Raw genomic sequence first — 26,559 nt, 5'->3', positions numbered from 1 at the left:
CAGGATTCACATGTAAGACCACTTAACATGCTTTATTTCAGCATTCAAAATAATTAAAAACATCTCAATTTATTATACATATACAAAATAGGTACAGATCCTTGTGGTGTTTTCCCCCATGGTTGTGTCTGCCTTCTCTCACTCAGTTTGAATCCAATTCTTTTTGAGAAAAATTCAACTTTTGCACAAGAAAACAATAAAACAACAGATGCAGGGGGGTGGAGAAAAGAAGAGGAAGGGGGTTCACAAAATAAAAAAGTGTGAGAAGATATGGATCCACTGGGAACTCAGAGCTGGAGTTTGAGTGTTTCTGGAGATAGAAGAAGTTTGTCTCTCTCTGGGCACCAGCAATAAAAACTTAGCACCAAGAGGGCCCCCGCGCCGGAGAGGCCTGACACTACACAATAGTGCGGACAAACCAGACAACCAGGGGCCCCCAAAGGAAGCATAGCACCTTGAGTTTGATCTACTTCTGCTTCTGCTAAAGTGTTGCTAACCACCCCCCCCGGCCCCCCACCAAATATAGCTCCACTAACACTGGGCCCTGTGCTGCTGCTCATCGCAGATCTGAGGTAGCCATAGGAGTTCTTTCAAAATAAAAGAGGTTTAACCCATGTTTCTCTGCTGGTGGTTTTAATGTGACTTTGGGACAACACACAAATCACAACAGCTACAGAATCCAGGATGAAGAGGAGGGGGTGGGGCAGGTGTCAGAACAACAGAGGCAAACATGGCTGTCAGTTTCACCGTTTATTCATCAACACCTGAAACGTGGTACAATGCAATTGAGTTCTGTCTGTTGGACTGTCCTTTCTTTCCTCTCGCCACAGTGCGGTGAAAAGTCTGTGTGTTTCTGGAAACTCCAGAGAGGCTTTGGATGCATGAAGAGGGGGAAGTCAATTTATTTTACACTTTACAGAAGCATATATTATTTTCTTGTTGCCAGTGAAACAAAATGTCTTCTCTACGGGATCCGTGGTGTTGGTGATGGTAAAAAAAAACAAAAAAAAAACAAGAGTCAGAAAAGTAGTGGTCCCAAACGCGGCGATGCAAACGCCGCCATCTTTGTTGAAGTGCAGGTTTTAGGCAGAGTGGACCATCGTCGGAGCAATGGCCAATCAGGAGCGAGGGGTCAGATTTGTCAGAAAAATGGCAATAGAGAAATGTTTTGGTGGGTTTTTTTGGTTGAGAGAGATGACTGCTAGAAAAAATAAAACACACACACACACACAACAACAATTTCAAGTCCAGATGTCTCTTTTTACAAGAAACAGACGGGTCCAACTTCAATGCCGAACTCTTGGTCTGGAGCACCAACGTCCATAGGAGCGATATCAATGATGGGAAGGCGAGATGTTTTCGTTGTCTTGTAGTCGATGACTGTCTTGCCCCATGTACCGGTGTGTGACTGGAGGGGAAGAAGAGAGAGACAGGAGTTAGGAGGGTCAACATTCAGTTTCTGCACACTGGATCTCTACATCTGGCCTGATGTTTTGGCCAAAAGACATCCACCAGCTGCAGCTGCTAGCATGCATGTCTTCTGGTGCACTACTTCACTGATATACTGGTGCAATTGGTACAAGAGCATGAAATAAAGTTTCTCACCGTGCATCCGTCTTCCAGGACGCTGTAGGTGAAGCGGCTGTTGCCCTCGGCTCTGATCTCGATCTCGTTGGAGCCCTGGAGGAGCATGGCCTTCTTGAGGTTTCCGGCGGAGGCGTCCATGTAGGCGACGCTGTTCTTGCAGTGGTAGGTGATGTTCTGGGATGCTTCAGTGGACATGAGACGCAGGAAGGTCAGCTGGATGTTGACGTCCTGTGGCATGGAGCCCTCGCTTCCGTACTCGAACTGTGTGGGGGATAAGAAGTGGAGAGGTGAGATGGAGGTAGTAGAGGAAAGACCAACAAATAGGCAGATAGGGATGGGATTGGAGCAGGACATAAGGAAGGGGTCTGGTTGGATCTAGCATGTTTACCTGGAAGCCCTCGGTCATGGCCTCTCCGAAGAAGACGTGCTTCTTCTCCTTGATGTTCTTGCTTGTGTACCAGTTCTTCTTGGCAACCTCAGGCTGAGTTGAGGATACGCAGGTCTCTCCGGTCTCCATGTTGCAGTAGACCTTGATGGCGTCCTGAGTGCAGCCCTGGTCGGGGTCGATCCAGTACTGTCCTGCAGAGCAAGGAGTTGAGAGGGAAAAGGGTCAGAAAAACCCTGCAATACAGATTCTGCAATCCTATTTGTTTCAGTTTCTCTAGAATACTGACCGCTCTTCCATTCGGGGTGGCACATCTTGAGGTCGCGGCAGGTTCTGGCGGGGTTCTTGCGGGTACCGTCGGGGCTGCGGAGCTGCTCGATCTGCTGGCTCAGGCTCTTCAGGGTGCCGTCCACCTCCAGGTCGCGATCGCGGAGAACGTTAGCGTCATCAGCACGGAACATACGGAAGGGATCGGGGGCCTTCTCCTGGGGCTGGGAGATGAAGCCGAGGTCGAATCCGCCGCCGGGGGCACCAGGTGCTCCAGCAGGTCCGGGAGGTCCAGGAGGACCCTAAAGAGGAAGGAGGTGGTTATTTCAATGCCGGTAGAAGCTTTGTTTCACACGATTGGGTAAAATGGTTAGAGGGATGGACTTACAGAAGGTCCCATCTCTCCAGAGCGACCACGGACTCCAGGAGGTCCGGTGGGTCCGGGCAGACCACTCATACCATCCTTACCAGAAGATCCAGCAGATCCAGCTGGGCCCTGCAGACAGAATAAAGAGAAACCTTAAGTGTCAAAGTCCCTGAAAACACTTGAAACTGCTCGTTTAAAGCTTGTGTGTCTGGTTTACTCACTCTAGGTCCAGCGGGTCCAGAAGTACCAGCGGGTCCAGCCTCTCCATTGGATCCCTATGCATTAAGAACAGAAACATAAGTAAGAAAAACAAAGTCCATGTATGGATTGTGTTGATGATGAAGATATAGAGTTGAGGGGACATACAGAGGGTCCGATGGGTCCCTGCATGCCGGTGAATCCACGGTGTCCCTTCAGGCCTCTCTCTCCAGCCTCTCCGGACTCTCCCTTGTCTCCACGGAGTCCAGCGGGTCCCTGTGAGGGGGGAGAAGGGCATGATGAATGTTGCCTTCTCTTGTCTGCTGTCAGTTCATGTGTTATTGTTGTGAGGGTTGTTACTTACCGCAGGGCCACGAGGTCCAGCAGAGCCAGAAGCACCAGCAGGGCCAGCGGATCCCTGAAACACACAGAGAAACCGTTGAATGTAGAGGCCAGCGGGCTGCACTGAAACACAATATATTCTCTGAACTCCGGTCACTCACAGCCTCTCCACGGTCTCCATTCTTTCCAGCGGGTCCAACGGGTCCGGGGGCACCAGATGGTCCAGGGGCACCGGGGGCTCCGGATGGTCCTCCCTCTCCACGCTCTCCCTACAATCCAAAGAAAATGTGTGTCATCACCATCATGTGTTTTAGAAGTAAAACGTTATTAGTTAGTGTTAAAGGAATGTAGCAAAGTAAAAAGTAAAATATTTGCCTCCCCAATGTACAATTATGTGAACCCTAAGTATGTAGCATAAAGTGGAAGTACTCAAGGAATGTATGTCAAAATAGTACTTAAATACAGTACTTGAGCAAATGTACTTTGTTACTTTCCACCGCTCTGCTTAGCTTAGCATCATGGTAGCATACTGTTTGCTAAAGGACTTTTCAGTATGCTGACTTTGCTGCTGGAAAAGTGACTGGAAACACACAGTAAAATCCAGCTTCTGCATGAAAGCCATCCTGGTGCTTTGCTCTAAAACCATGAGGATGAACTGGTACTTTGTCCGAATGTGTACTTGCACTGGCCACCCTCTGGATCCAAACCCCCTATTGAATGATACTCTAATGTGTCACTGTACTATCTGGAATCAAGTCTATCTAAGATTGGTCAGTCTACTCTTCAGGGCTTGAAGCCTTCTGAACTCACCTTGGGTCCAGCAGGTCCATCACGGCCAGCAGATCCCTCATTACCGGGGCTTCCCTAAAACACAAAGCATGTCAACTTGTAAGGAAACCGTTCAATATTCAGACTGAAACATGGTGTACAGGTACAGGTGTTTCTTCTTACCTCACGTCCGGTCTCACCAGAGGCTCCAGCCAGACCAGCAGGGCCCATGGGTCCTGAGGGTCCACGCTCTCCACCGGGTCCTGAAGGTCCAGGCTTTCCAAGCTCTCCCTGTAGAGGACAGCCACAGTCAGTCAAGTTTAAACCATCTCAGTTACTTTCCTGATATATCACCTGGACTCTGAGTCTCATCAATATTGAGGTATTTGAACTATACCTTAATACTTGAATAAATGTACTTTAATCCATTCAACTACTGCATTTGTTAAAGCAGCAAGACAGGAAGTTACTAACAAAGTTAATGTATACTCCCTTAAAATCACGTGTGTACAGTTTGTTCTGACTAAATCATAGTTTGTGGTCATAGTCAGTGGTTCCTTTCTATTGTTGCATCCTTTAGAAGTGGATTTGGAGTCATATTTGATTCGTCATATTTTCTGATTTGAAGATGTTTTAGTGCGCTGGTTCAGATGCAAGCTGTGGTTCTGTAGAGTTTGTAGAGTCATTTAGGAACTCACAGAGGGTCCGTTCATGCCAGGGAAACCTCTCTCTCCTCTCTGTCCGGGCAGACCAACAATACCACGAGATCCAGCGATACCTTGAGGTCCAAAAGTACCAGGAGCTCCCTGCAGGGGGGGACAGAGAGCGAGGCAGTGGTTAGACATCAGGCAACAGAAAGAAAAACATCAACATCCAGGAGTTTATGCAAATGAGTCAGTAGATTTAATCGATTTGCATTATTGAACACAACCTGCCAGATAACTTGTGATATAAAAAATAACTGTCTTAATGTCTGGATTGAAGTGGGAAGGTTTACAGTTGTTACCCTGTTCACCTGTAGTGAGTACAACATGTGTGCATTTGAACATCCAGACCTTTAAAGGCCTCTCCTACTCTCTGACACACACTCATTTATACACACTTTATTCCTAAAAAACATGCAGAATAATGAGCTTTTTATGGCAGTATTTTCTGATATATGGAGTGATTCAAAGAGATATCCTGAATCCCCTCTTTAGCGACCTCTGACTATTCAGCTAGGGTGTCTATCATGTCATTCTTTACCTTTTTCATCGATAGTGCCTCCCCCTAAAGAGGCTTACAGTCAGCACTAGCTTAGTGATGGATGAAAGTTTGAATATAACTTACAGAGGGTCCATCACCACCGGGACCACCCTTCTCTCCGGCAGATCCTGGGGGTCCAGCAGCTCCCATCTCACCAGCGCGACCTGCAGTTCCGGTCTCTCCACGGTTTCCTTTGGGTCCTTCCTTGCCACTGGCTCCGGGGGCTCCAGCAGGGCCAGAGTTTCCCTGTGAGAGAGAAGGGGGGACATTTACTTACAGTACACTAAGAGAGTGAGAATAATATATAATGCAATGAAGGGGAAGACTTACAGAGGGGCCGGGGGCTCCGACTCTACCTGCAGCACCGGGGAATCCAGTAGCACCCTGCAGACAAACAGAGGGCCGTTAGCTGGATCACATCAGTGCACATTTTAATTAAAAAACTGCTGTGCACATAAGTATGATGCAAAGAGCTGCAGGATTATTTTGCAATTGCGATATAAGTTGTAAAAGTAAAGTGAAAGGTCATTTTTGAAAACTCGTTCTGAAATGTGTATATTGTTTACATCCAAAACAGTACATGCGTTTGCAAACAGCTGCCTAAACATGTTGGGAATATCTCCAGATTACTCTCAGCTCTGTGTGGATATAAGCACCATGATGACTTCTACACTAGCTGCTCATGAGTAGAAGAAAGAGTCAAATGAATCTTACAGGGGGTCCAGCGGTTCCGCGGGCTCCCTTAGTGCCAGAGTTTCCATTGGGACCCTGAAAGGACACAACGTTTTGTCAGTAAACATGTCAGGATTTAGCCTCAACTTCTTATGTTCACTGAGTCACGGGATGAGTTTACTAACCTGAGGTCCGGCGCCACCAGTGGGTCCAGAAACACCGGGGGGACCAGCATCTCCCTTACCACCGTTATCTCCAGACTCTCCCTTAGCACCAGGCTGACCGTCAGCACCCTGTGGATGGAGAACAATCAGCAATGATGAAACTTCAAACTAAAGGACAACAGTTGGTGTGAAGATATTCTTGAAGAGATGACTTACAGGAGGTCCAGCGAATCCAGCGGGTCCGGGGGGTCCAGACTCTCCACGCTCACCCTGAAGAAGAAGAAGAAGAAGAAGAAGAGTCAGTCACTGATTCAAGCAGCTAGATTTTTAGGAAACTCTCCCTGGTCCCCGGCTTGAGCTTCAGCCTCAGGATCCATGTGTCTGTGATCCTCTCCAGAAGGGAAGGAGTCATCACATACAGAGCATCAACTAGTTCCTGAACAGTGTCCTTCACATGCAGATATCCAAGAGAGGGAGTTACACAGTCTCAAGATGGAGGAATAGAAAGCAGTATTCAATGTTTACTTCAGATTAGCTCCACGTCAGAAATGAGCATGCTTGATGTCTCTCTCCATAGAGGCTGAATCATCATGTTAATCACAGAGCTATCATCTGCCTCAAACAGTCCTGATGCTCTTCCAGGTCATCACACATCCTGTCATGTTCACAGCTGCAGTTGATACCTTTGTTAACATGCTACTCTCATGTTGGAGGAGGACACTCAGGATGTTCACAACACAGATGAAGATTTATCTTCTAACAGAGTGGTGCCAATGGGACTTGTTACTTACAGGGCCTCCACGAGATCCAGCAGGTCCGCCGGGTCCGGGTGCTCCAGCGTCTCCCTTATCTCCGGAGGATCCAGCGGGTCCAGGAAGTCCAATAGGTCCAGTCAAGCCACGGGGGCCATCCTTTCCACCAGCACCATCAACACCCTTGCCTCCTTGGTCTCCCTGGGGTGAGGATGGAAAAGGGGGGTGTGAGGTTCATGCATTGGATACTGGACTGCTACTATGGATGGTTATATGTTGGGGAAATATGTCCCATCACATGTATGACTACTAGGAATATGGTTGTGGAGACTCACTCTGCCTCCTTTCAGTCCTGGAAGGCCAGCAGCACCACGCTCACCGGGCATACCCTGAAGTCCTGGAGGACCCTGAGCTCCGGAGTTACCTGGTGATCCAGCATCTCCCTGTGGAAGAGGAGGAAGGGGAAAAAGGGTTACACAAGAACTCAATCAGAACTTCATCAAGAGTGTTCTGTCATTCCTAACGTTGTTTACCTTAGCGCCATCGTTTCCACCAGATCCGGGGGATCCACGGGCTCCAGCGGGTCCGTTAACACCAGGAGACCCACGCTCTCCGGGGAAACCTCTGTCACCCTGAGGGGGGGGGGGGGGGGGGGGAGATCATTGGGTTACTTTAAGTTCCAAGAGTGGTCAAAGAAATCATTTGGATCGATCTATGAGGAGGAGGATATTCCCTGTATGTAGTTAAGATAAGATCACATAGGATAAGATGGACTAATTAGAATGATATACAGTTAAGTAACTTTAAAATAAGAAATGAATTAAATGAATATATATATATACTTGAGTCACACATACATATGAGGTATGTTTACATGTATGTGTGCCGGTACCTAGCTTTAGACTATTAGCATGATGGCAACAGTACGTAGGAACCGTTTGTAGCCCGTATCAGACCTCTACTAAATGACTGGTGACTTACTCTGTTTCCAGCGGGTCCAGATACTCCAATCTCACCGGACAGACCCTGAACAGAGAGAGAGGCAATCCATGCATTAATTTACTGGACAGTATTCAATATGATCAGGTATCGGAATCAGTCATATTTGGGTCAGTACCTGCTCTCCGGGCTTTCCACTCTCACCAATGGCACCCTGGGGTCCGGGAAGACCCTGGAATCCAGCAGCTCCACCAGCTCCCTGCTCTCCTCTCTCTCCAGAAGGTCCCTGAACATAAGCAACAAGGGGAGGACTGTTAGTGCCAACAGGAAGTGACCAGAAGTCGGGCAAAGTATGACTTGTTTTCACTCTTGGTTGTGAGGTTGCCTCTGAGAAACAGTGGTTTGTATGTTTGCACCCGGATTACGGAAAAACTCCAGCTTGGATTATCGTGAAACTTGGTGGAAATGTGTTGCATGAGCTAAGGAAGAGCCAGTCACATTTTGGAATGGATCGGAATAAGAATAGGGAATTTGTGCTCCATTATATGTGCTGTCAGAAGTCGGAGCAATAGGATCCAGCACAATATTGGTGTGGCTTCCATTTTGCTTCCATATTTAGACCTAAAGCTAACAAACCCACCAAAGTCAGAATAAGAACTTTCCAACTCGGTAAATGGGACCATTCCAGTCTCGATAGAGGTGCGTGCTCTAGATTTGTTGGTGTATTTTGTAGTGAGTGTTTTACTTACGGCAGGTCCAGATGGTCCAAGAGCACCAAGATCTCCGTCCTTTCCTGGGGCACCCTGGGTAAAGAGATGGCAGTCTTTCAGACACAGCATTACAGGAAAACAGTAGAGTAAAATGGACTCAAAGTGTGCAGTTTAGACAACTTACAAGAGCGCCACTAGGTCCCATCACTCCTCTCTCGCCAGACTTTCCACCCTCACCCTGCACAGAGAAGTAGAACATGTTACAGGGTGTGTAGACCACTTCTCAGTTGCTCAGTGCAGTAAAATATTCAGGAATATATGGTCTACGTGAAGAGACTCACAGCGACTCCCTTGGGTCCGGGGAATCCCATGACTCCGGGCTGACCTCTAGCTCCAACGGGGCCGGGGGGTCCGGGGCGACCATCTTGTCCAGTGGTTCCCTGGTATAAAAAAGATGAATTTAATTTAAGCACAAAAAGTCTCTGTGTTTTGATGAGATTGTGTTGCTATAGTGAATCTGGACTTACAGCAGGTCCAATCTTGCCATCGGGTCCGGGGCTGCCGGGGCTACCAGTCAAACCCTACAGGAAGAGGTCAGGGGTCAAAACATGGCATGGGCAAGGACTTTATTGATGTTTCTGACAATAGAGTGTAAAGGAAACTCACCTTAGCTCCAGGAAGACCGGACTCACCAGTACGACCAGACTCACCAGAGGAACCCTTAGCTCCAATGGCTCCAGGGCCACCGCGCTCACCATTGGCGCCCTACGTTGGGAGGGAGGGAGGGATAGTTCGATCAGAAACAGATCAAGTTTGTCAATTAAATATGAGAATGGAGAACATTTGTGTTTTACTCACTTTGGCACCAGCAGGTCCATCAGATCCGGGGAAACCACGACCGCCAGGGGCACCCTGCGGAGAGGGAAAGCTCAGTTAGCAGCTGCAAAATAATCTAAATAGCATAAGCATTACAAAAACACTGTGAGGCATATTGCATTGTCGGTCAAGCTTTGTTTATATTCTAAATATCTAGAAGTTGTTCCTGCATTAACATTGGTTGTACAATTCTTCATCAAGTCTTTCTTCTCTTTAGAGTCATTTCCCACCAGCAGAGGGCGCTGCTATGACTTCCCCTCTTGGTGTTACACTTAATAATTAGTCATATTAAAGTAAACAGTATGATATAGTGAACATTAGATAAGATAAGATGCATACTCTCTCTCCTGGGCCTCCACGGGCTCCTGCAACACCGAGCTCTCCTCTGGATCCTTTCTTGCCTTCCTCTCCTCCTGGTCCTGGGGCTCCATGAACTCCAACAACACCCTGCACAACACACACAGCGTTAGAGATGCATATTCATACATGTGTGTGTATACATCAATATGCTGACTGTGGTGAACTTCAACTTACAGCCTCTCCCTTGGCTCCAGCCTCTCCCTTGGATCCTGGGGCTCCAGCCTCACCCTGAGGGAGACGAGCAGAAACACAAACATTACAAAACGAATTCAACATCAACTAAAATAATGTAGCTCAAATATGCATGTGATGTATCCACTCACAGAGTTTCCCTTGGCTCCGGGGGCACCACCAGCACCTTGGGCTCCGGGGGGTCCACGGGGTCCGGGGAAACCAGGTGCTCCTGCAACTCCAGCAGCACCCTGCAGGGGGAAGCACACACAACTGGTTAATTTCATGCTGGACTGCAAGGAACCAGACCTTTAGGAAGTAAATGTTCAGACAGGGACACTCACAAGGTTTCCCTTAGCTCCGGCAGCTCCGTCAGTACCGGGGCTTCCCTGAGAGGCAAAGGAAGGGGAAGGGGTTTTATTTAGACCGGAAGATCATGAAGAAATGATGAATACATTGTTTTAAAGCAGGTTTTTGTTTGTACTTACAGAAGGTCCAGCGGGGCCAGCAGGTCCGGGGTTACCGCCCTCACCACGGGCTCCAGCGGGTCCCTCGGATCCACGAGTTCCCTGAGCTCCAGCATCTCCCTGAGGATAGACAAACAACCGTCAGATCATCAGAACCAATGCCAGAAGGCTGGGATGCATCATGGGTAAAGACCCTCAGAGGGATGAACATGCAGGTGAGACACAAAGTGTATGTTGGGGTTGGACTGAGTTTAAAATGATGAGCTGAGGGTGTTTTAAAGAGCGTAAGCTTTACAATATCTGTGGACAATGAACTCAAACTAAAGCTTTGTGCCGATTCCACTCTTTATCCTCATCTTCACATCAAACTTTTGCGGATGCTATGCAAGAAATGTAACCCAGCAAACACGGGGTACATATCTTAATTAGGAATATTCAACATTAAGAATTGTATTGTATAATATTGGCCATCAACAGTGCACACAAATAACTATATTTAATATCCATAATGTTTGATATTCTGTCACTTTTCACGCACCTGAAGTTGGACAACCTTATTAAACGCTATCCTATCCGACCGCTGTTTAAAAATCAAACTAAGGGTCATATATGTTTAAAATAAATGCTTGAAAGCACTACAGAGTCAGATCAGTAGATGTCTAATGACTGCTTCTACCTCGGTTGAGAAGAGAAGGAGAAATGGCATGGTGTGGTGTTACTTGGGATTGACAGGCCATGGAAGATTGAGGAAGATGTTGAATATGAGACATTAGGAATGGAGGTTGTTCGAGACGATTGGATCATAATGGGTGTTGTTGTTGTACCTTAGATCCAGGGCCACCGGGGAATCCAGGAGGTCCGGATGGGCCAGTGGGTCCCTGGGAGGAAACAAAACACACAGGTTCAGGTCACTGCAGCAGGTGCATCTGGATCCAAATCTGAGTTAACACCAGATGTGTGAGAATCCCCCTGGGGTTTTTAAACCAGGGTCAGGGTCAGTGGTATACTTACATTAGGTCCAGCAGCACCAGCAGCACCGTCGTTACCACGAGCTCCCTGCAGAACACAGACACAGATGATTGGATGATGTGTTCAATGACCAACTCATGATGATTGCAGTATTGTATTTGTGTTTGTGTGTGTGTGTGAGTGTGTGTGTGTGTGTGTGTGCACTCACAGCAGCTCCAGAAGCACCGTTGCGACCTCTCTCACCGGGCAGTCCACGGGGTCCCTGAGACAGAGAAAAAGAGTCCGTTAGTTTTAAAATGGCGTCAATCTGAAAGGAGGAGAAATCCAAGATAGCATCCATGTGTCAGATAGGGGGCGTTTGTTTTACTCACCATAGCTCCGGGGGTACCGTTCTCACCAGCAGATCCAGCCTCTCCCTAAAGACAGAAACAGGTGAGTTGAGGAAGGAGTGTAGCGTCATTACTCAAAGCCAATCTGATATAGCTGCTTCCATTCCTGCTAATGCTAGTTGTTCCTAGTCGTACGGAGGACAAGTGTTCTTGAGTTTGGCTTCAAAACCACATATTTATTACAGAAACTCTGCAGAACAAACTGGGAGAGTGGAGTTTGCAAGATATGGGTATTTGTGAAGCCGGACAAGTCTAAAGAAAAGAAGCCATTAGGAGATATAGATGCTAGTTTGAGCTCATGTAAGGGACTCAAATCAAGGTTTCCTCAACTTCTGTAGCTCCCTATGTGTCACTCTTCAAGGGGGCACAAGACCCTAATGCTCTTAATATATAATAAGAATGCATGTAATGACTTTCTCTACGAGCCCTTTGAAAAAGCCCCATTTGCTTTCATTGGCTTGCAAAGGTAGTGCTCAACATGTTGAGTGGACATGTATGTGTATATTATATTCTTATAAGCCTGCTTGTGCCGGCTTTGTTGAATCCCAGGTTTTCTGGCCCAAGGCTGCCTATAAATACTGACCAGGTGTGTGATTACATAGTTGGTGTGTTGGTAGGCTTTACAGATACCCAGATGCATGGGTTTAAGAGTACTGTACTGTCATGTTTCAGAGAGAGGCAGTCACCTTGGGTCCAGCGGGTCCGCCGTCTCCCTTGGCTCCATCCAGACCGCTGAATCCCTGCAGAGAGAGAGAGGTTTAAAGTTAGCGCTCGGCTAGCGGAGATGCTATGGTCGTGTCTCGTTGAACCGGAGCTTGGACTCACTCTGTGTCCCTTGATGCCGGGCAGACCTGGAGTTCCTGGGAATCCACGAGCGCCCTGAGGGAAGAGAAGAAAGAGGAGACACATTCATTACCACAGCTTTCTTCAACATTGCATCAATTAGAATATAAGGTTTGCTCGTTGGCTTTGTAACTCACCTGTGGGCCGGATGGTCCACGCTCACCGTTGCGACCGGGCTTGCCAGACTCACCCTAAGAGATGGAGAAAGTTAGTCTTTGGTGCTGGTTTTTGACTAAAATGAAGTTAGCAACACTCGATTGTAAAGATATTGAGGTACAAGTAAAAGTCTGGCATTCAAAACCTGAAGCTACAAAACTAAGATGAAAGTATTGGCTTGAATGTAAAAGAGTTCATCATTATTTCTCTGAGATCAATGAATATGAGCAGAAGGACTTACATCCTCTCCGTTCTTGCCAGAGGGTCCGGCGGGGCCTCGGGGTCCCATGGCACCCTGCGGAGACAGAAACACTGAGAATGAGGACAGACTCTCAAGGTGAATTGTGGGTAAATATCAATGTCCATTATGCTAATACTTACAGAAGATCCAGCCTCTCCAGACTCACCAGGGGGGCCGGTGAATCCCTGAGGTCCCTGTAGGGGGGGGGGCATAAACACCATTAATACAACACCAATACTGTACATGTGAAGTATCATAAGGTGAACATTTTATTTTGTAGTCTTCTTTCAGATTTGGGAAGAATTAATCTGATGTGATCCAATCTAAATCCAACCTGGTTCAATTCCAATTTACTTTAAATAAGTGTTGACTTTCTGAATTTTATTTGAGCTTGGTTCAGATCCGTTTGCTTGGTTTCGTTTCAGGGTCCTTCATCCCAGAAAGGTGTTTCATGTGGTCTGCTCACTTTGTCCGGAAAACTCATTGAATAGAAAAATGAATAAATTCTGGCTCCAACTAAACTCCCAGAATCTGCTGCAAAGTCCAGATTTGATCATTTATTGTAATATATCGTATTTATTTTGGTAAATCCCAGAAGCTCAAAGCTCAAAGCCGACTGGCTGCACAGTTTGAAGGATCCTTCCTGGATCTGACAAGTCGTATTTTAGTGAGGAACATGGAGAACAATGAAGGAAAGGTGGCACATTTTGGCCCAAGCTGAAACAATAACACCTATGTATTGTTTTGCTTTCAGTTCAGTGCGTTTCAGACTGATCCCCGGTGTCTTTCCATTTACTGTGGGGCACTTGTGAACTGCATTCGGTCTGAAAACACAAGACACTTTCTGCAGCATTTTCAAACTCCTTTAGACCAATTAGGAAATGAACCTAAGCCATACTGGAACAGTGAGTGCACCAAAGAGAGGAAGGTGATGTTTGAGTTGTTGTCAGTGCCCTCTACTTCTCTATCCTCAAAGATCAAGCTTGTTGGGTTTTGAATAGAGGAAGAGGGTACTTACGCTCGATCCAGGAGCTCCGGGGGGTCCACGGGATCCCATGGGTCCCTGTCAACCAAACAGAGGCAACATCAGACACTGCATCACTCTGATTAACAGTTAAATATGTGTGTGTGAGAGTGTGTGTTGGTGAGTGTGTGTTGGTGTGTGTCTTACCATGGGTCCGGGCACAGACATGCCAGGTGATTTATCGTCATAGCCTCCAGACATCTGAGGAGAGAAGTTCTGGAAAAAAGGGAAAAGAGGTTTAAATATTACAATCCAGCTCTCAGGGGACACACAGGATGATACTTAGGTTATAATGACATGAAGACATTCATGTTCATGACCTTTATATGATGAAGGATGCACTCTGGGTATAATATTTCTTTTTAAATTAACTTTGGGGCATCCCAGCCGAAATCTCCCAGATGAAGTCTGAATGATATCCTGAAAGGGAAAGCTGCTTTCTGAACATATAAACCAGCTTCCTGTTTCCATCTGTGTTCTGAGATATCCCATCATTTCAGTTCAGCCAGGACCATCCCAAACCCTTTGAGATTATCTCTTTCTAATGAATCCCAAACCCTTTAAGATTATCTCTTTCTAATGAATCCCAAACCCTTTAAGATTATCTCTTTCTAATGAATCCCAAACCCTTTGAGATTATCTCTTTCTAATGAATCCCAAACCCTTTGAGATGATCTCTTTCTAATGAATCCCAAACCCTTTAAGATTATCTCTTTCTAATGAATCCCAAACCCTTTGAGATTATCTCTTTCTAATGAATCCCAAACCCTTTGAGATGATCTCTTTCTAATGAATCCCAAACCCTTTGAGATTATCTCCTTCTAATGAATCCCAAACCCTTTGAGATTATCTCTTTCTAATGAATCCCAAACCCTTTGAGATGATCTCTTTCTAATGAATCCCAAACCCTTTGAGATTATCTCCTTCTAATGAATCCCAAACCCTTTGAGATGATCTCTTTCTAATGAATCCCAACCCCTTTGAGATTATCTCTTTCTAATGAATCCCAAACCCTTTGAGATTATCTCCTTCTAATGAATCCCAAACCCTTTGAGATTATCTCCTTCTAATGAATCCCAAACCCTTTGAGATTATCTCCTTCTAATGAATCCCAAACCCTTTGAGATTATCTCCTTCTAATGAATCCCAAACCCTTTGAGATTATCTCCTTCTAATGAATCCCAAACCCTTTGAGATGATCTCTTGCTAATGAATCCCAAACAATGAATAAAGAATAAATCCATCTATCTTAAACTCGATCTTAGATGCTGAAGAGCTTAATATGAGACATTGCAGCTGATGGCGTTAGCGACTCTGTTAGCTTAGCGTGTTCAATGGAAGTCTGTTGTTTATATTTTGTGGTAGGTTAGGATGGAAGTCAGAAACAAAATGAATCAGAGCATGCTTAATTAAATTGTGAAACTGTAGTCTTGGGTGGTGAATAAGCCTTTGAGTCATTGGTTAGCTCGATACAAGCATGCTACATCTGACTGGCATGGTATGTCATATTAGCATGTTACATACACAACCAGAAATAGGATAGACATCAACAATAAACTTATTGTAATGAAGCTTGCTGGATTAGACTGTGATACTATTAGCAATATGTGTTAGCATGCTAGTTAATGTCTCTCTGTTAGCATGCTTAATAACACTGGGATAATACTGTATGCCCTGTTAGCTTAGCATAGTGAATTAGTATATGAGCCAATGATCAATTCTACATAATAAACCAACATTAGCCTGCAAATGTTAGCTCAGTATGCTAAGCTACAAATCACAATTAGTGGGGATATTAGTTTAGTAAGTTGAATTATGATGAGGGTCAATGGGAATGTTAGTTTAGTATAACAGTTGCTGGCTAACCAGATCTTAGCATGCTAACTTACATTGTGAAGCTTTGGGAATGTTAGCATAGATGTGGTAAGAGTTTGAGCATCATTCGAGACCAACTCTGTTTCCCCCTAATGAAGGTCTGACCTCAGTCTGACCTCAGTCTGACCTCAGTCTGACCTCAGTCTGACCTCAGTCTGAAAGCCAAACGCAGACAGTTATCTGAAGCTAAAGATGGGTTTTTAGAGATCAATGAAACGCTTGTTGAAGTGGGATCCAGTTTCTCGGCACTTCCTGTCCTCTCTGAAGCTGTGTTGACAGCCTCTTACGGGTTGGTACTGGTCCATTTGGATGAGCAAAGAAAGTCAAACCAAAGCCCTGAGGTGTGAATGCCCCAAATAGGGATTATGTGTAGTGGAGAGAAAACTAACCAATACTTCTATGGCTTTGTTTTCTTCATCTGTTTGTCTGACCACCACAGAGGAAGAAGTTCTTCAGACGCCACAACTCCCAGAAGCTTCTCACATGAGTCCCCACGGAGCTCTTCTGGAGCCCAACGAGTCACATACAGAACTGCCAATATAAGATGTGCAACTTACTCCTCCGAGGCCGGGGGGTCCTGGGGGGCCGGGGGGGCCGGGGCGGCCGGGCTGGCCATCCATACCATCTCTACCAGAGGCACCAGTGGAACCCTGCAGGGGGGGGGGGGGGGGAGAAGAGGAAGGGGTCAGGATCCTAATAAATCACCTTCTTTAAATCCACTGAAAATCCACTTTCTTTAGATTCTTATTATTTGTTTGGTTTGGTTGTAACTTTAAATGTTTGCTTCCTTTTAAGATTCCCTTCCTTCTCGACCCTTGCTTTGTGTCTGTCTGTCTGCCTGTCTGTGTGTGTGTGTGTCTGTCTGTCTGTCTGTCTGTCTGTCTGTCTGTCTGTCTGTCTGTCTGTCTGTCTGTTTTGTATTATTGTTTTACACGTTCAAAATAAATCAAATCAAATCTAAAATTCTAAACTGTTTGATTGGTTCAAACCGATCATGTGACTGCTTTTAGTCTTCATTCATCATTGTGTGTAATCTTTTATATCTCAGGTGTGTCTATAGTGATGGAAGCAGCATTACACCTGGAGGAGGGGCAGTTCAAACCCCTGTGAGACTGACCAATCAGGAATGGACTAGTGGGCATGTGACCTCAGCAGACAGGAATTAGGTAAGAACCACCATTTACTTTTTTATAGGAAACCTTCTATATTTGATCAACAACTGCAAATAAATGTTCATAATTAATTTGACAAAGTAAATAATATGAAAATATTCATAATAAATATGATATTCAGTTATTATTAGAAGATTATAAAATGTCTTTGCGGTCTCAATAAAACCCCTTTATGTCAGAATGTAAATAAATGACCAAATACAAATCTGTTATAAATACATAACAAATATTTTAAAAGTATGTTTTCATAGCAAACATTATTAAATAAATAGATTGGCATCACCACTGCAAAAGCCTGCCGTAATGTTTGGAGCATTATGATGATTACAGGTCATTGGACTTTTCTGTGTGAAACTGTCCTGCGTCTTCCTCAGTGTGCACGTCTCAACCTGCCCTCTGCATGCTCCCCTCCCTGCTCACTGCTCTCACTAAAGCACATGTCCTGCCCTGATTTACACACATTTCAGGATCTATATGTGCCATTTAATGTTGTATTCGAACCTGTGTTTATGCACGCTTTGCAAAAGCCATTATAAAAACGATGCTAGTGAGATCTGATGCTACCTGGACTAGCTTCTGTTGACATGAGTAATCTGAGTGCTGTTACTTTCCTACTTCTTCAGGAAGATCCTGTTTCTACACGTTTCTCTGCACAGCTGCCCTAACCCCATCACAAACACTCAGGAATCCACTCAGACAGTGAACGCACCACCACAGATTAAAAAGTGAATGTTAAAGGAGTGTTGGACGTACCCTGTCTCCCTTGGCTCCATGCTCTCCTCTGGGTCCCTATAAGAGAACAAAACAAAAACAAAAGTATACATAATGAGAACAATGATCAACATGGTTCATAGAGTATGGGATCAGATCAAAAAAAGGTACTAGTTAGACATAAAAGTCTATTAAATAACTGTATCTGATATAGATCAATTAACAATATCTTTACATTCAATTAAATAAATATCATTTTCAATTGATAATCATATGTTCTAACTCTCAATGATCAATATTACTATCAATAGCTACATGGAACAGATATGGTCAATCATCATTATTATGGATTATATAATGAATCAAATGAATATTTACCTCAACCTGTGGCTCCTGGAAGCCTGCAGAGAGGCGGAGGATAACAGGGTTAGAAATGAAAAGCGACATCTTACAAAACAATAGATGTAGAGGTGAAAACAAGAGTCCTTAAGTACGTCCTGAATTGATCAGAAAAGGTTTGGAGTGAAAGGTGAGCAAAGAATGCATTTCAGCACGTTACAGCCAAATGTGAAAGATTTAAAAAAGACGGGACATTTTTGGGATTTTCTTTTTTGTTAATAAGAAATGTAAAATGAATAAGAAGTGAATGAAGGGGACATTAAACAACATCATGGACATAGCACACACATCAATAACAGCAACATCAATACAGCAATCTATATTTGTTTACATCTTGTTGGAAATGCACCGTCAGGGTTGCTATTTTAATTTAGCTGGACCTGCTGACATAGAGCAGTTCTATGATATTCTACACTAGCACAGGTGTAGAAGAGGTGCAGTGATGTAGACGGGTGTAGTTTGATGCATGTATTTGGCTGTATATATGAGGGTGCAGTACCGTCGTCGAGGCAGATGGGGCAGCACTCGTCGTGGGGGATGGTGGGGTTGGGGCAGTCGGTCGTGTCCTCGCAGATAACTTCGTCGCACATCACCGTGCCGCTGTCGCACACACAGATCTGACAGGGTTCAGGCTTCCACACATCTCGGTCCGCAAACACCTGGCCGTCCAAGGTGCAGCTGCCACCTGTACCTATGGGGGGGGTGGCAGGTAGAGGGACAGGTGAAATTCATGCATGTGTGGACAGAAATGCAAAGCAAGGGTCGAGGTGGAAGTGAGTCTTAAAAGGAAGCAGTGATTGAAAGTGGCATCCAAACAAAAGACTATAAGAATCTAGAAAGTGTCTTTAACTCAAATCTGAATATATTTATAAAATATCTCTAGAAGCATTTGAACGGATGTAACATCCCAGTCCGTGGCTTTCCAGATTTCACATACTTTCAACCAATAACACTCCACCTAAAATGTAGAATGATATTACAAATGAAATGCGTAGTTTTCGTTCGATCACTCTTAGCATTAAAAGGGTGATAATGAGATCATCTACGTGGCATCAGGGTTCAATCTGCATCGACCAATCAGAGCTGGTGCAATCCCATCCCTACAGTCAACATGTGGAAGAGTCCTATTACTTAATACTCAACCCCATTTTGCTCTGAATAAAAGCTATTAAACATGTGATGCAATATATTGACACGGGCGTGATGAAGAGAGGAGAAAGGTGACGGCAGTGTCGTGAGCACATGAAGCCGATCTGATGAACTCAGCAGAAAGAGGACAGGTGACGGAGAGGTCACGTCAGCACGGAGCAAACGTGACTTCATTTCCCTTTCAACCCTCAAACCCTCAGCCCCTCTGCTCTGACTCAGAGTCACTGCGTTGCATCACTGAGCGTTTCTCAGCTGAACTGAAACTGGGCCTCCTCTCTGGGGTTAGAAACCTCCCAGCATGCCTCAGTGCTGAGCTCAGAGCGGCGGCTTGGCACCAGCTGCTGGAAACACTGCATGTGTTTGCAATTAGAGGAAACAAAAAAAAAAGAGTGGAAAGAAGAAGAAGAGGAGGAGGAAGAGGAGGAGGGGTGGGGGACGTGGCGGCCAGATGTTTCTGCAGGACCTTTAGCTGCCTCTGGGTGGCGCTCTGACACCACATCTGCTTCTCAACAGCTGAGATCTTTCCAGACAACATCTGGAAAAAGTGACTCTGAGCTCTCCACCGTTTCTTTGTCCTGGAGAAGCTGTATTCGCTCTGACTCTACACTGTGGCACAAAGGGGGAAGATTGCTCAGGTTGTGGAGGTCAAATGTTTCCGGCAGACGAGACTACCCCTCCCTCTCTGACTCCTCCCCCTCTCACCTGGCCAACTCATCACTTGGCTCCAGGCGGTGAATCCACATCAATCAGGTCTGAGGACATCTCTCCCTATGTCCTCCAGTCCTGGAAGCTGGGCTGCTCCCTAACTCTAACCCTAACCCTATATTATCTAAACCATCCCAAACCATCCCACCTTTTCTTTCTCTTACCCTCCTTTGGGAGTCTTGTTGTGGGGGGACATCATCATTAAGGGGGGGTTGAATTAACAAAATGCCACGTACAAGAAGTCAAACTAAACCTGCTGTTCTTTGGGGTTCAATTTGGATAAGACATGCATTTCTGCTGTTCTCAGTCAGAAAAGCTTCGCCTGGAGGAACGACTGGAAAACCTGCAGTAACTCGCTCTGCATGCGTGCATCAGAGGGGGGGGGGGGTTAGAGAGGCTGAGACAAACACAGGGAGAGAGAGAGGGGCCTTCTCAAGATGCCCAATGCATTACGTACACCCTGTTCTGTTTAAAGTCCTGCAGAGACTCCTCCATCCATCTTTCTTTCTATCTATCTATCCATCTTTCTATCTTTCTATCTTTCTATCTATCTATCTCTCTATCTTTCTATCTTTATATCTCTCTATCTCTCTATCTATCCATCCATCTCTCTATCCATCTATCTATCTCTCTATCCATCTATCTCTCTCTCTATCTATCTATCTATCTATCTATCCATCCATCTCTCTATCCATCTATCTATCTCTCTATCCATCTATCTCTCTCTCTATCTATCTATCTATCTATCTATCCATCTATCTATCTATCTATTTATCTATCTAGGAGTAGATCCCATCAAAGTTTCTTATCTCCTCTTCAAACTCTCTCCTCTGTCTAAGATCTCAGCAGCCGTCCACCCACGAAGAGAAAATCCACAACCATCCAAAAAACAAAACAAAAAGTTTAAAAAGCAGCAGGAAAAGGCAAAGGTTTCTCCGTTAGAGTGCTGACTTACGGTCGTCCTCGCCCTGTGCTCGCACCAGGAGCACCGTGGCGCTCAGAAGCAGCGCCAGCCGCATATCCACAAAGCTGAACATGTCTAGATGCCACCAGACATGTAGACTCTTCGAGGAAAGAGGAAAAAAAGTTGGGGATGTTTTTTTGTCCTGCTACACTCCACTCATACACTGGTGTTTGGGCAGGGTCCGTCGTCTGTTCACTGTCCCTCGACCCCAACAGAAAACTCCCTACTGCCTACACTCACTTTCCACCAGGGCTTTTATATGGGAGGCTTCAGGAGGGGAGGTGCCGGGAACTGCACCCTCATCACCCCAACAGGGAAGAGCGGACCCCTCCTTCAAAGCAGAAAAAACAGAAAACACAGAATGGCCCTCCTTCCATAACTCCAGAGCCGACCGGAGGGGGGCTGAGCTGCAGAAACCTGACCCTGAAGAGCACCGAGGATCTGCTCCTGCACACTGCTTCAATCCTGACTCTGATTTCTGCTGCTGCTCTGCTTCCTGATTACCTTTGATTCAGACGACTTGGAGACTTCTTTAGTTTTCAAATAAAGTTTTAGTCCAGTTTTGGGGGTTTTTAGGTCCAAGTGCTTCACATAATGTGCTCTTCCAGCAGACACCTGTTTAATCCTGACTGTGATTTCTGGTCTTCTTCCTGACTCTGGGTCTTCTTCCTGACTCTGGGTCTTCTTCCTGACTCTGGGTCTTCTTCCTGACTCTGGGTCTTCTTCCTGACTCTGGGTCTTGTAGTTTGTTTTACATCAGGTTGCAGGTGAAAGGTATTCCACTCGTCTTTCTGGTTCTGGTCCACTTTCTGATTTTATTTAAGTTGGATTTTAGTAGACTTCTTCAGGGAGAATGGATAAGCGTCTCAGAACAGGACGGTTCGATCCATTTATTTTATTTTTAAATGTAGTTCATGCAGGTATTGCAGTACTTCAGCTCATCCTGCAGAAATGGGTCGAATCCTGACTTTCATTTCTGGTTCTGGTTTCAGGATGTTGATTGTTGTTGAGTTTCAGTAGACTTCTTGGAGGAGAATGGCTCCAGTTTAAGGTCACAGCAGCTCAGGCTAGTGTGTGGCAGTTGGTGTTAAATCAGTCTTCAGGATGTATGTGTTCTTATTGTTTTCAGACGGTGAACATGAGCGTGTCTGCAGGGTCAGAGGTGTTTGGTTTCGTTGTAGGGTTAACTTAGCTGTTGTTTCTGGAACTAATTCACTTGTGGTCATAAGATAACATAAACCTTTATTAACCCCTGTGGGGAAAGGGAAGCACGGATAGGACAGGTAAGAGTTCACAGGATAAAGAGAATACACATTTGAGTAACTGAACAATCAACAACAGGAATAGTTATTTGTTTGCACGGCTCTCGTGATTTTACATTCATTTTCTATGTAGGATTGTCTTTGAGCAAAAAGCTAAAACTAGAGAGGCAACAAGATGTTTGTGCATTTTCAGTTTGGGATATATTACGTCTCCTTTACGACTTTACATTGACGGCATATTGAGACAATTGTTAACATGAAATTGCTGCATGGAGACGGGAAGAAGGAGGCCTCGACTGGGCAGGACTGCTCTATTCATACATGAACTGCAAACCTTACTTTTTGAGAATGCTGAAAACTGTTATCTCATTTCATGTTTGTTGAGTTCTCCTGTATCAGCTTTCACATCCACAGCAGAGGGGGGGCTGCAGCCCTCATAACAGCTCAAACTAATGATCAGCAGAACCCTTAAATCACTGTCCTACATCACCCACAATGCAACACGGGTGAGAGATCTGGTTGTGTTATTCTAGTAGTAGCTAATGTAGCATCGAACATCTCATCTCAAATAAATACAACCTTTTTTTTTTTTATTGGGCAGGTTTCAGTTTACATCTCATTGTAGTCTTAAAAGCTCAATTGTGTTGCCTTTTAAAAGACTGATGCCTGTTTATAAGATTATCCTGGAGATCAGAAGCTGAATGTTTGGCCTTGGATATATAGATAGATAGATGGATAGATAGATGGATAGATGGATGGATGGATAGATAGATGGATAGATAGACAGATAGATAGATAGATTGATAGATGGATAGATAGATAGATAGATAGATAGATGGATGGATAGATAGATAGATGGATGGATAGATAGATAGATGGATAGATAGATAGGTAGGTAGGTAGGTATAGGTAGGTAGGTAGATATGGCGTTCCACAAGGATATGTACTTGGACAACTTGAGTTTAATCTTTAATGCTTACTCTATTCTTCCACAAACTGAAATTACCCACAGATAGATGGATGAAAGGGTGAAGCAGCTGATTGTAAAAAAGGCTTCACTAATTCGTACACATGAACCAGATGTTTGCTCTTTTTTAAACGAGCTGTTGAGCCCGCCTCTGTTTTGAAATACCTGCACAATTGCGGGGTTCGCAGACATTATGATTGTTATTGGCTCTAAATAATAAAAGCCCTTTTTAAAGCGGCTGCATTTCCCCCCAAATAAAGGTTCATACGGGCGATTCTACCGCCCCCCCCCCCCCCCCCTCGCTGCAGAAGCTGTGCAGCGCCGGCCCGGCTGCAGGTGAGCTGTAATTAAACAGAAAGCAGACATTATAGAGAGGAGCTGCAGCGCTAACATCTGATCCTGAAGCAGCGCAGCAGACACGTTGCACAGTCTGAGGACTGCCAAGCAAGCCTCTAATTCACTGCTCCTCCTCCTCCCTCCCTCTCTCTCTCACTCACACACACACACACACACACGCGCGCACACACACACACACACACACGCGCGCACACACCTTCCCATTATCCATGTGTCTGCCTGTTCCTTTTTTTTACAGGGAACAGGATGGAATGCAAATCTGTCTTTCAGAAGAAAGCGAGGCAGAGTGGAAGAAGAAAGGGAGGAAAGCGCCACCTCATCATTCCCCGGGTCGACCTCCAGAGACGTCACACACACACACACACACACACACACACACACACACACACGGATACACACATTTAGATTTTCTTGTTCAATATTCTTGTATAAGACGAGACAATGCAAAGACGTACACTTACGGACCCAAAGCTACGGAACAAAAATAGACACCAATAGTTTTTTGTTCCCGTTGTTTCAACACTTTTCCTCTTTCATGCATTTTGCTGTTTACGACCACTCCCTAACAAACTCATCAGGATTCCCTCTCAGCACACGGTCCTCTCTCCAACGGACAGCAGTAACTTCCTCACAGTGACATCATGTAATCAGATTACTGTTCAATGTCTCAGAATGGTGGATAAAGGATTCCGGTGTTAGGAGAAACCTAAGAAGAGCATATTGCTGTAAAGGATCAGATGTTATCTCTTCTCTGTAAACGTGTCTGCTCTGTGGGCTCATACTTTAAGTGAGGATCTAAACGCCTGAATCTGCTTTGTGAATGTTTATTTTATTTATGATCATTTTCTTTAGAAAGTTCTCAGAATCAGATTTATTTATGTTTTTCAAAAATTCGCAATTTTTTTTTCATAATCCTGATTTGCTCCAAACAATTCAGACTTATTTCCCCCCAAACATGTACATTCCTAACTCCTTTCATAATTCTCACTTTCTATCAAACATCTAAATGTCTTAAAAAATGTCTTAGAACAGTTTTTAATTCAGCAGGTGAATCTATATGTTCATATAAAAGTGTGTGTGAGCTTAACTGTGTATTAAACCATTTTCTGTCAGCTCAGATTCCATCATGCTGTTTGAAACGGTCCTATGGGCCCATGTGTTTCCTTGTGGGTGAACTGTCTGAATATATCACTTTAAATGGGGATTATATATTATAAATCTGTTTATTGCATGTTCAAAACAAGCTTTCTAAGAATATGATAAAGTATGTTTGACTGAAATGCTTTTTTTGGGCCAACACAAAATGCGTTCAAATAGATTTTGCACGCAACAAAAACATTCCTTGTGTTTATTCTGGACAACACATGTTGATCCTTTTCTTAGCGTAGATCAGTGGTTCTCAAATGGGGGTGCGCGGACCCCTAGGGGTACGTTGGGGTACTGCAGGGGGTACGTGAGATTTAAACAAAAGGTTCATAAAAACCCATGCATGATTACAAAAATAATCTTAGTACAATAAGTTAAATAGAAAACACAATGTTGTATAAAATATCCTAGAACCACCAAGGGGAAATGTGTGTATTGTATTTTATAGTTTTTCACAATATATCATTTTGTTCATTAGTTTATTAAACAGATATTACTTCAGTTGAAAAACTGAAAATATCCTTAGTTTGTAATTCGTGCATGAAGGAGTTCATAAATCACACACTGAGGGAACGGCACGATATTGTAATTATTTATATTGGCTTTTTCGATCAAAAATGTTGGGGGTCGGACAGGGGGTGCTCGGCTGAGGGAGTGTTTCAAAGGGGGAACATCCCCGGAGCTGTCGAGAGTTAGCTGTAAGTGGATTCAGTCGGTTTGGAAAGTGAAGGTTTGTCGTTGGCATGGTTTCGGTTCAGATCAGTTCCTACAGGCTGCCGTGTGTTTGACCCCGTCTGCATACATTTCAGAATGATCTCGAGCCCGTTGGAAAAGCCGTACAGCGATACAGTCTGAGTGACATTCCTGCAGGAAAGAAGAGATCAGAGGTTTATTTTCTTTCTGTGGGACTAATAAAGATATTCTGATCCGATCCTGATTCTGAAAACACATTTAGTGAATGACATAAGACAACGTGTGAAGTGTGGCACTGCTGAGAGAGGAACAGAGGCAGGACAGATGGTCCCTGTCAAGATAGGGATAATAAATGCATGTATTTAAATAAATGAGACATCAAAATATTTTGTGTAAGAATCTGATATTGTTGCTTACCAACTTCAGTGTAACCACACACACACACACACACACACACACACACACACACACACACACGCACACACAGAAACCTTTGATATGCTTCAGGTAATCCTAGTCTAGCACAAACAAGTTCAATTGAGGCCCATTTCTGATTGGTAAACACTTTTTTAGGACTACGACGTATTCCAGATTAAAAGCTATCAATAGAAACAGGATTATTGTATGTACTTCAGCTTCTGCTAAGAGTTGTTTGCACACATTAAAGAGTGTTATCTTAACACTTCAATCATAATTCAGGTCATGGTAGTGTGAAGCCTGACCTCTGACCCCGGCGTCAGACATCATGCAGCCTTTCTGCAGATTACATTCATTGAGTCGAGGAATATTTCCTAGCGTAGCGTCCCCTCAAATGTCCCCTGTTTCTGAACATCACCGTCAGCGCTGGCAGACTGATGGCTGGACACACACCGAGCTCTCTCAACTATTGGGACCAATGAAGTGTTCGAGTTTCATATTCTCTAAGTCTACGAAAACCTACTTTAAAGGGACAGTTCAGCTCAAAAACTGATTGTTTTGTCCTAAATCCTCTCAGTGCTTGATTTGCTGACAGATGGTCAGAATGCTTAATGTATCCAGAACGAAAACATGAATTGAATCTGGAAACACTTCAGAATTGGGAGTATGTTTTATGAAGGTTATTAAGACACACACACACTCACCATCACACACACACTCACCATCACACACACACACACACACACCACACACACACACACACACACACACCACACACACACACACACACACACACACACTCACCATCACACACACACTCACCATCACACACACACACACACACACCACA

The 26,559-nt window shown here is 44.7% G+C and overlaps 1 protein-coding gene and 1 long non-coding RNA gene across 2 annotated transcripts; one reads left to right on the top strand and one right to left on the bottom strand.

Annotated features, from left to right (window-relative positions):
- LOC117534517 (collagen alpha-1(I) chain-like) lies at positions 1–21,112 on the bottom strand. Its single transcript, XM_034198728.1, has 49 exons — positions 20,859–21,112; positions 18,549–18,740; positions 18,029–18,051; positions 17,693–17,728; positions 16,325–16,417; positions 14,040–14,108; positions 13,887–13,931; positions 13,009–13,062; positions 12,869–12,922; positions 12,609–12,662; positions 12,454–12,507; positions 12,315–12,368; positions 11,611–11,655; positions 11,448–11,501; positions 11,282–11,326; positions 11,095–11,148; positions 10,292–10,390; positions 10,148–10,192; positions 9,956–10,054; positions 9,807–9,860; positions 9,612–9,719; positions 9,255–9,308; positions 9,063–9,161; positions 8,924–8,977; positions 8,738–8,836; positions 8,581–8,634; positions 8,436–8,489; positions 7,865–7,972; positions 7,729–7,773; positions 7,281–7,379; positions 7,083–7,190; positions 6,787–6,948; positions 6,212–6,265; positions 6,017–6,124; positions 5,874–5,927; positions 5,490–5,543; positions 5,244–5,405; positions 4,613–4,720; positions 4,098–4,205; positions 3,957–4,010; positions 3,308–3,415; positions 3,169–3,222; positions 2,973–3,080; positions 2,828–2,881; positions 2,628–2,735; positions 2,262–2,541; positions 1,976–2,166; positions 1,606–1,848; positions 1–1,408 (listed from the first exon to the last, which is right to left on the bottom strand). Exons 1-49 carry the CDS (start codon positions 20,938–20,940, stop codon positions 1,262–1,264), a joined length of 4,344 nt encoding a protein of 1,447 aa, XP_034054619.1. The 5' UTR covers positions 20,941–21,112; the 3' UTR covers positions 1–1,261.
- Positions 16,422–24,566, top strand: LOC117534518. Its single transcript, XR_004567244.1, has 2 exons — positions 16,422–16,933; positions 23,692–24,566. It is a non-coding gene; the product is annotated as an uncharacterized LOC117534518 (long non-coding RNA).
- The last annotated feature ends 1,993 nt before the right edge of the window (positions 24,567–26,559 follow it).

The sequence above is a fragment of the Gymnodraco acuticeps genome, unplaced genomic scaffold (genome assembly GCF_902827175.1).
Source record: "Gymnodraco acuticeps unplaced genomic scaffold, fGymAcu1.1, whole genome shotgun sequence".
Taxonomy (NCBI): domain Eukaryota; kingdom Metazoa; phylum Chordata; class Actinopteri; order Perciformes; family Bathydraconidae; genus Gymnodraco; species Gymnodraco acuticeps.
The sequence above is the reverse complement of the archived record's forward strand: the minus strand, read 5'-3'. Positions and strand labels throughout refer to the sequence as shown.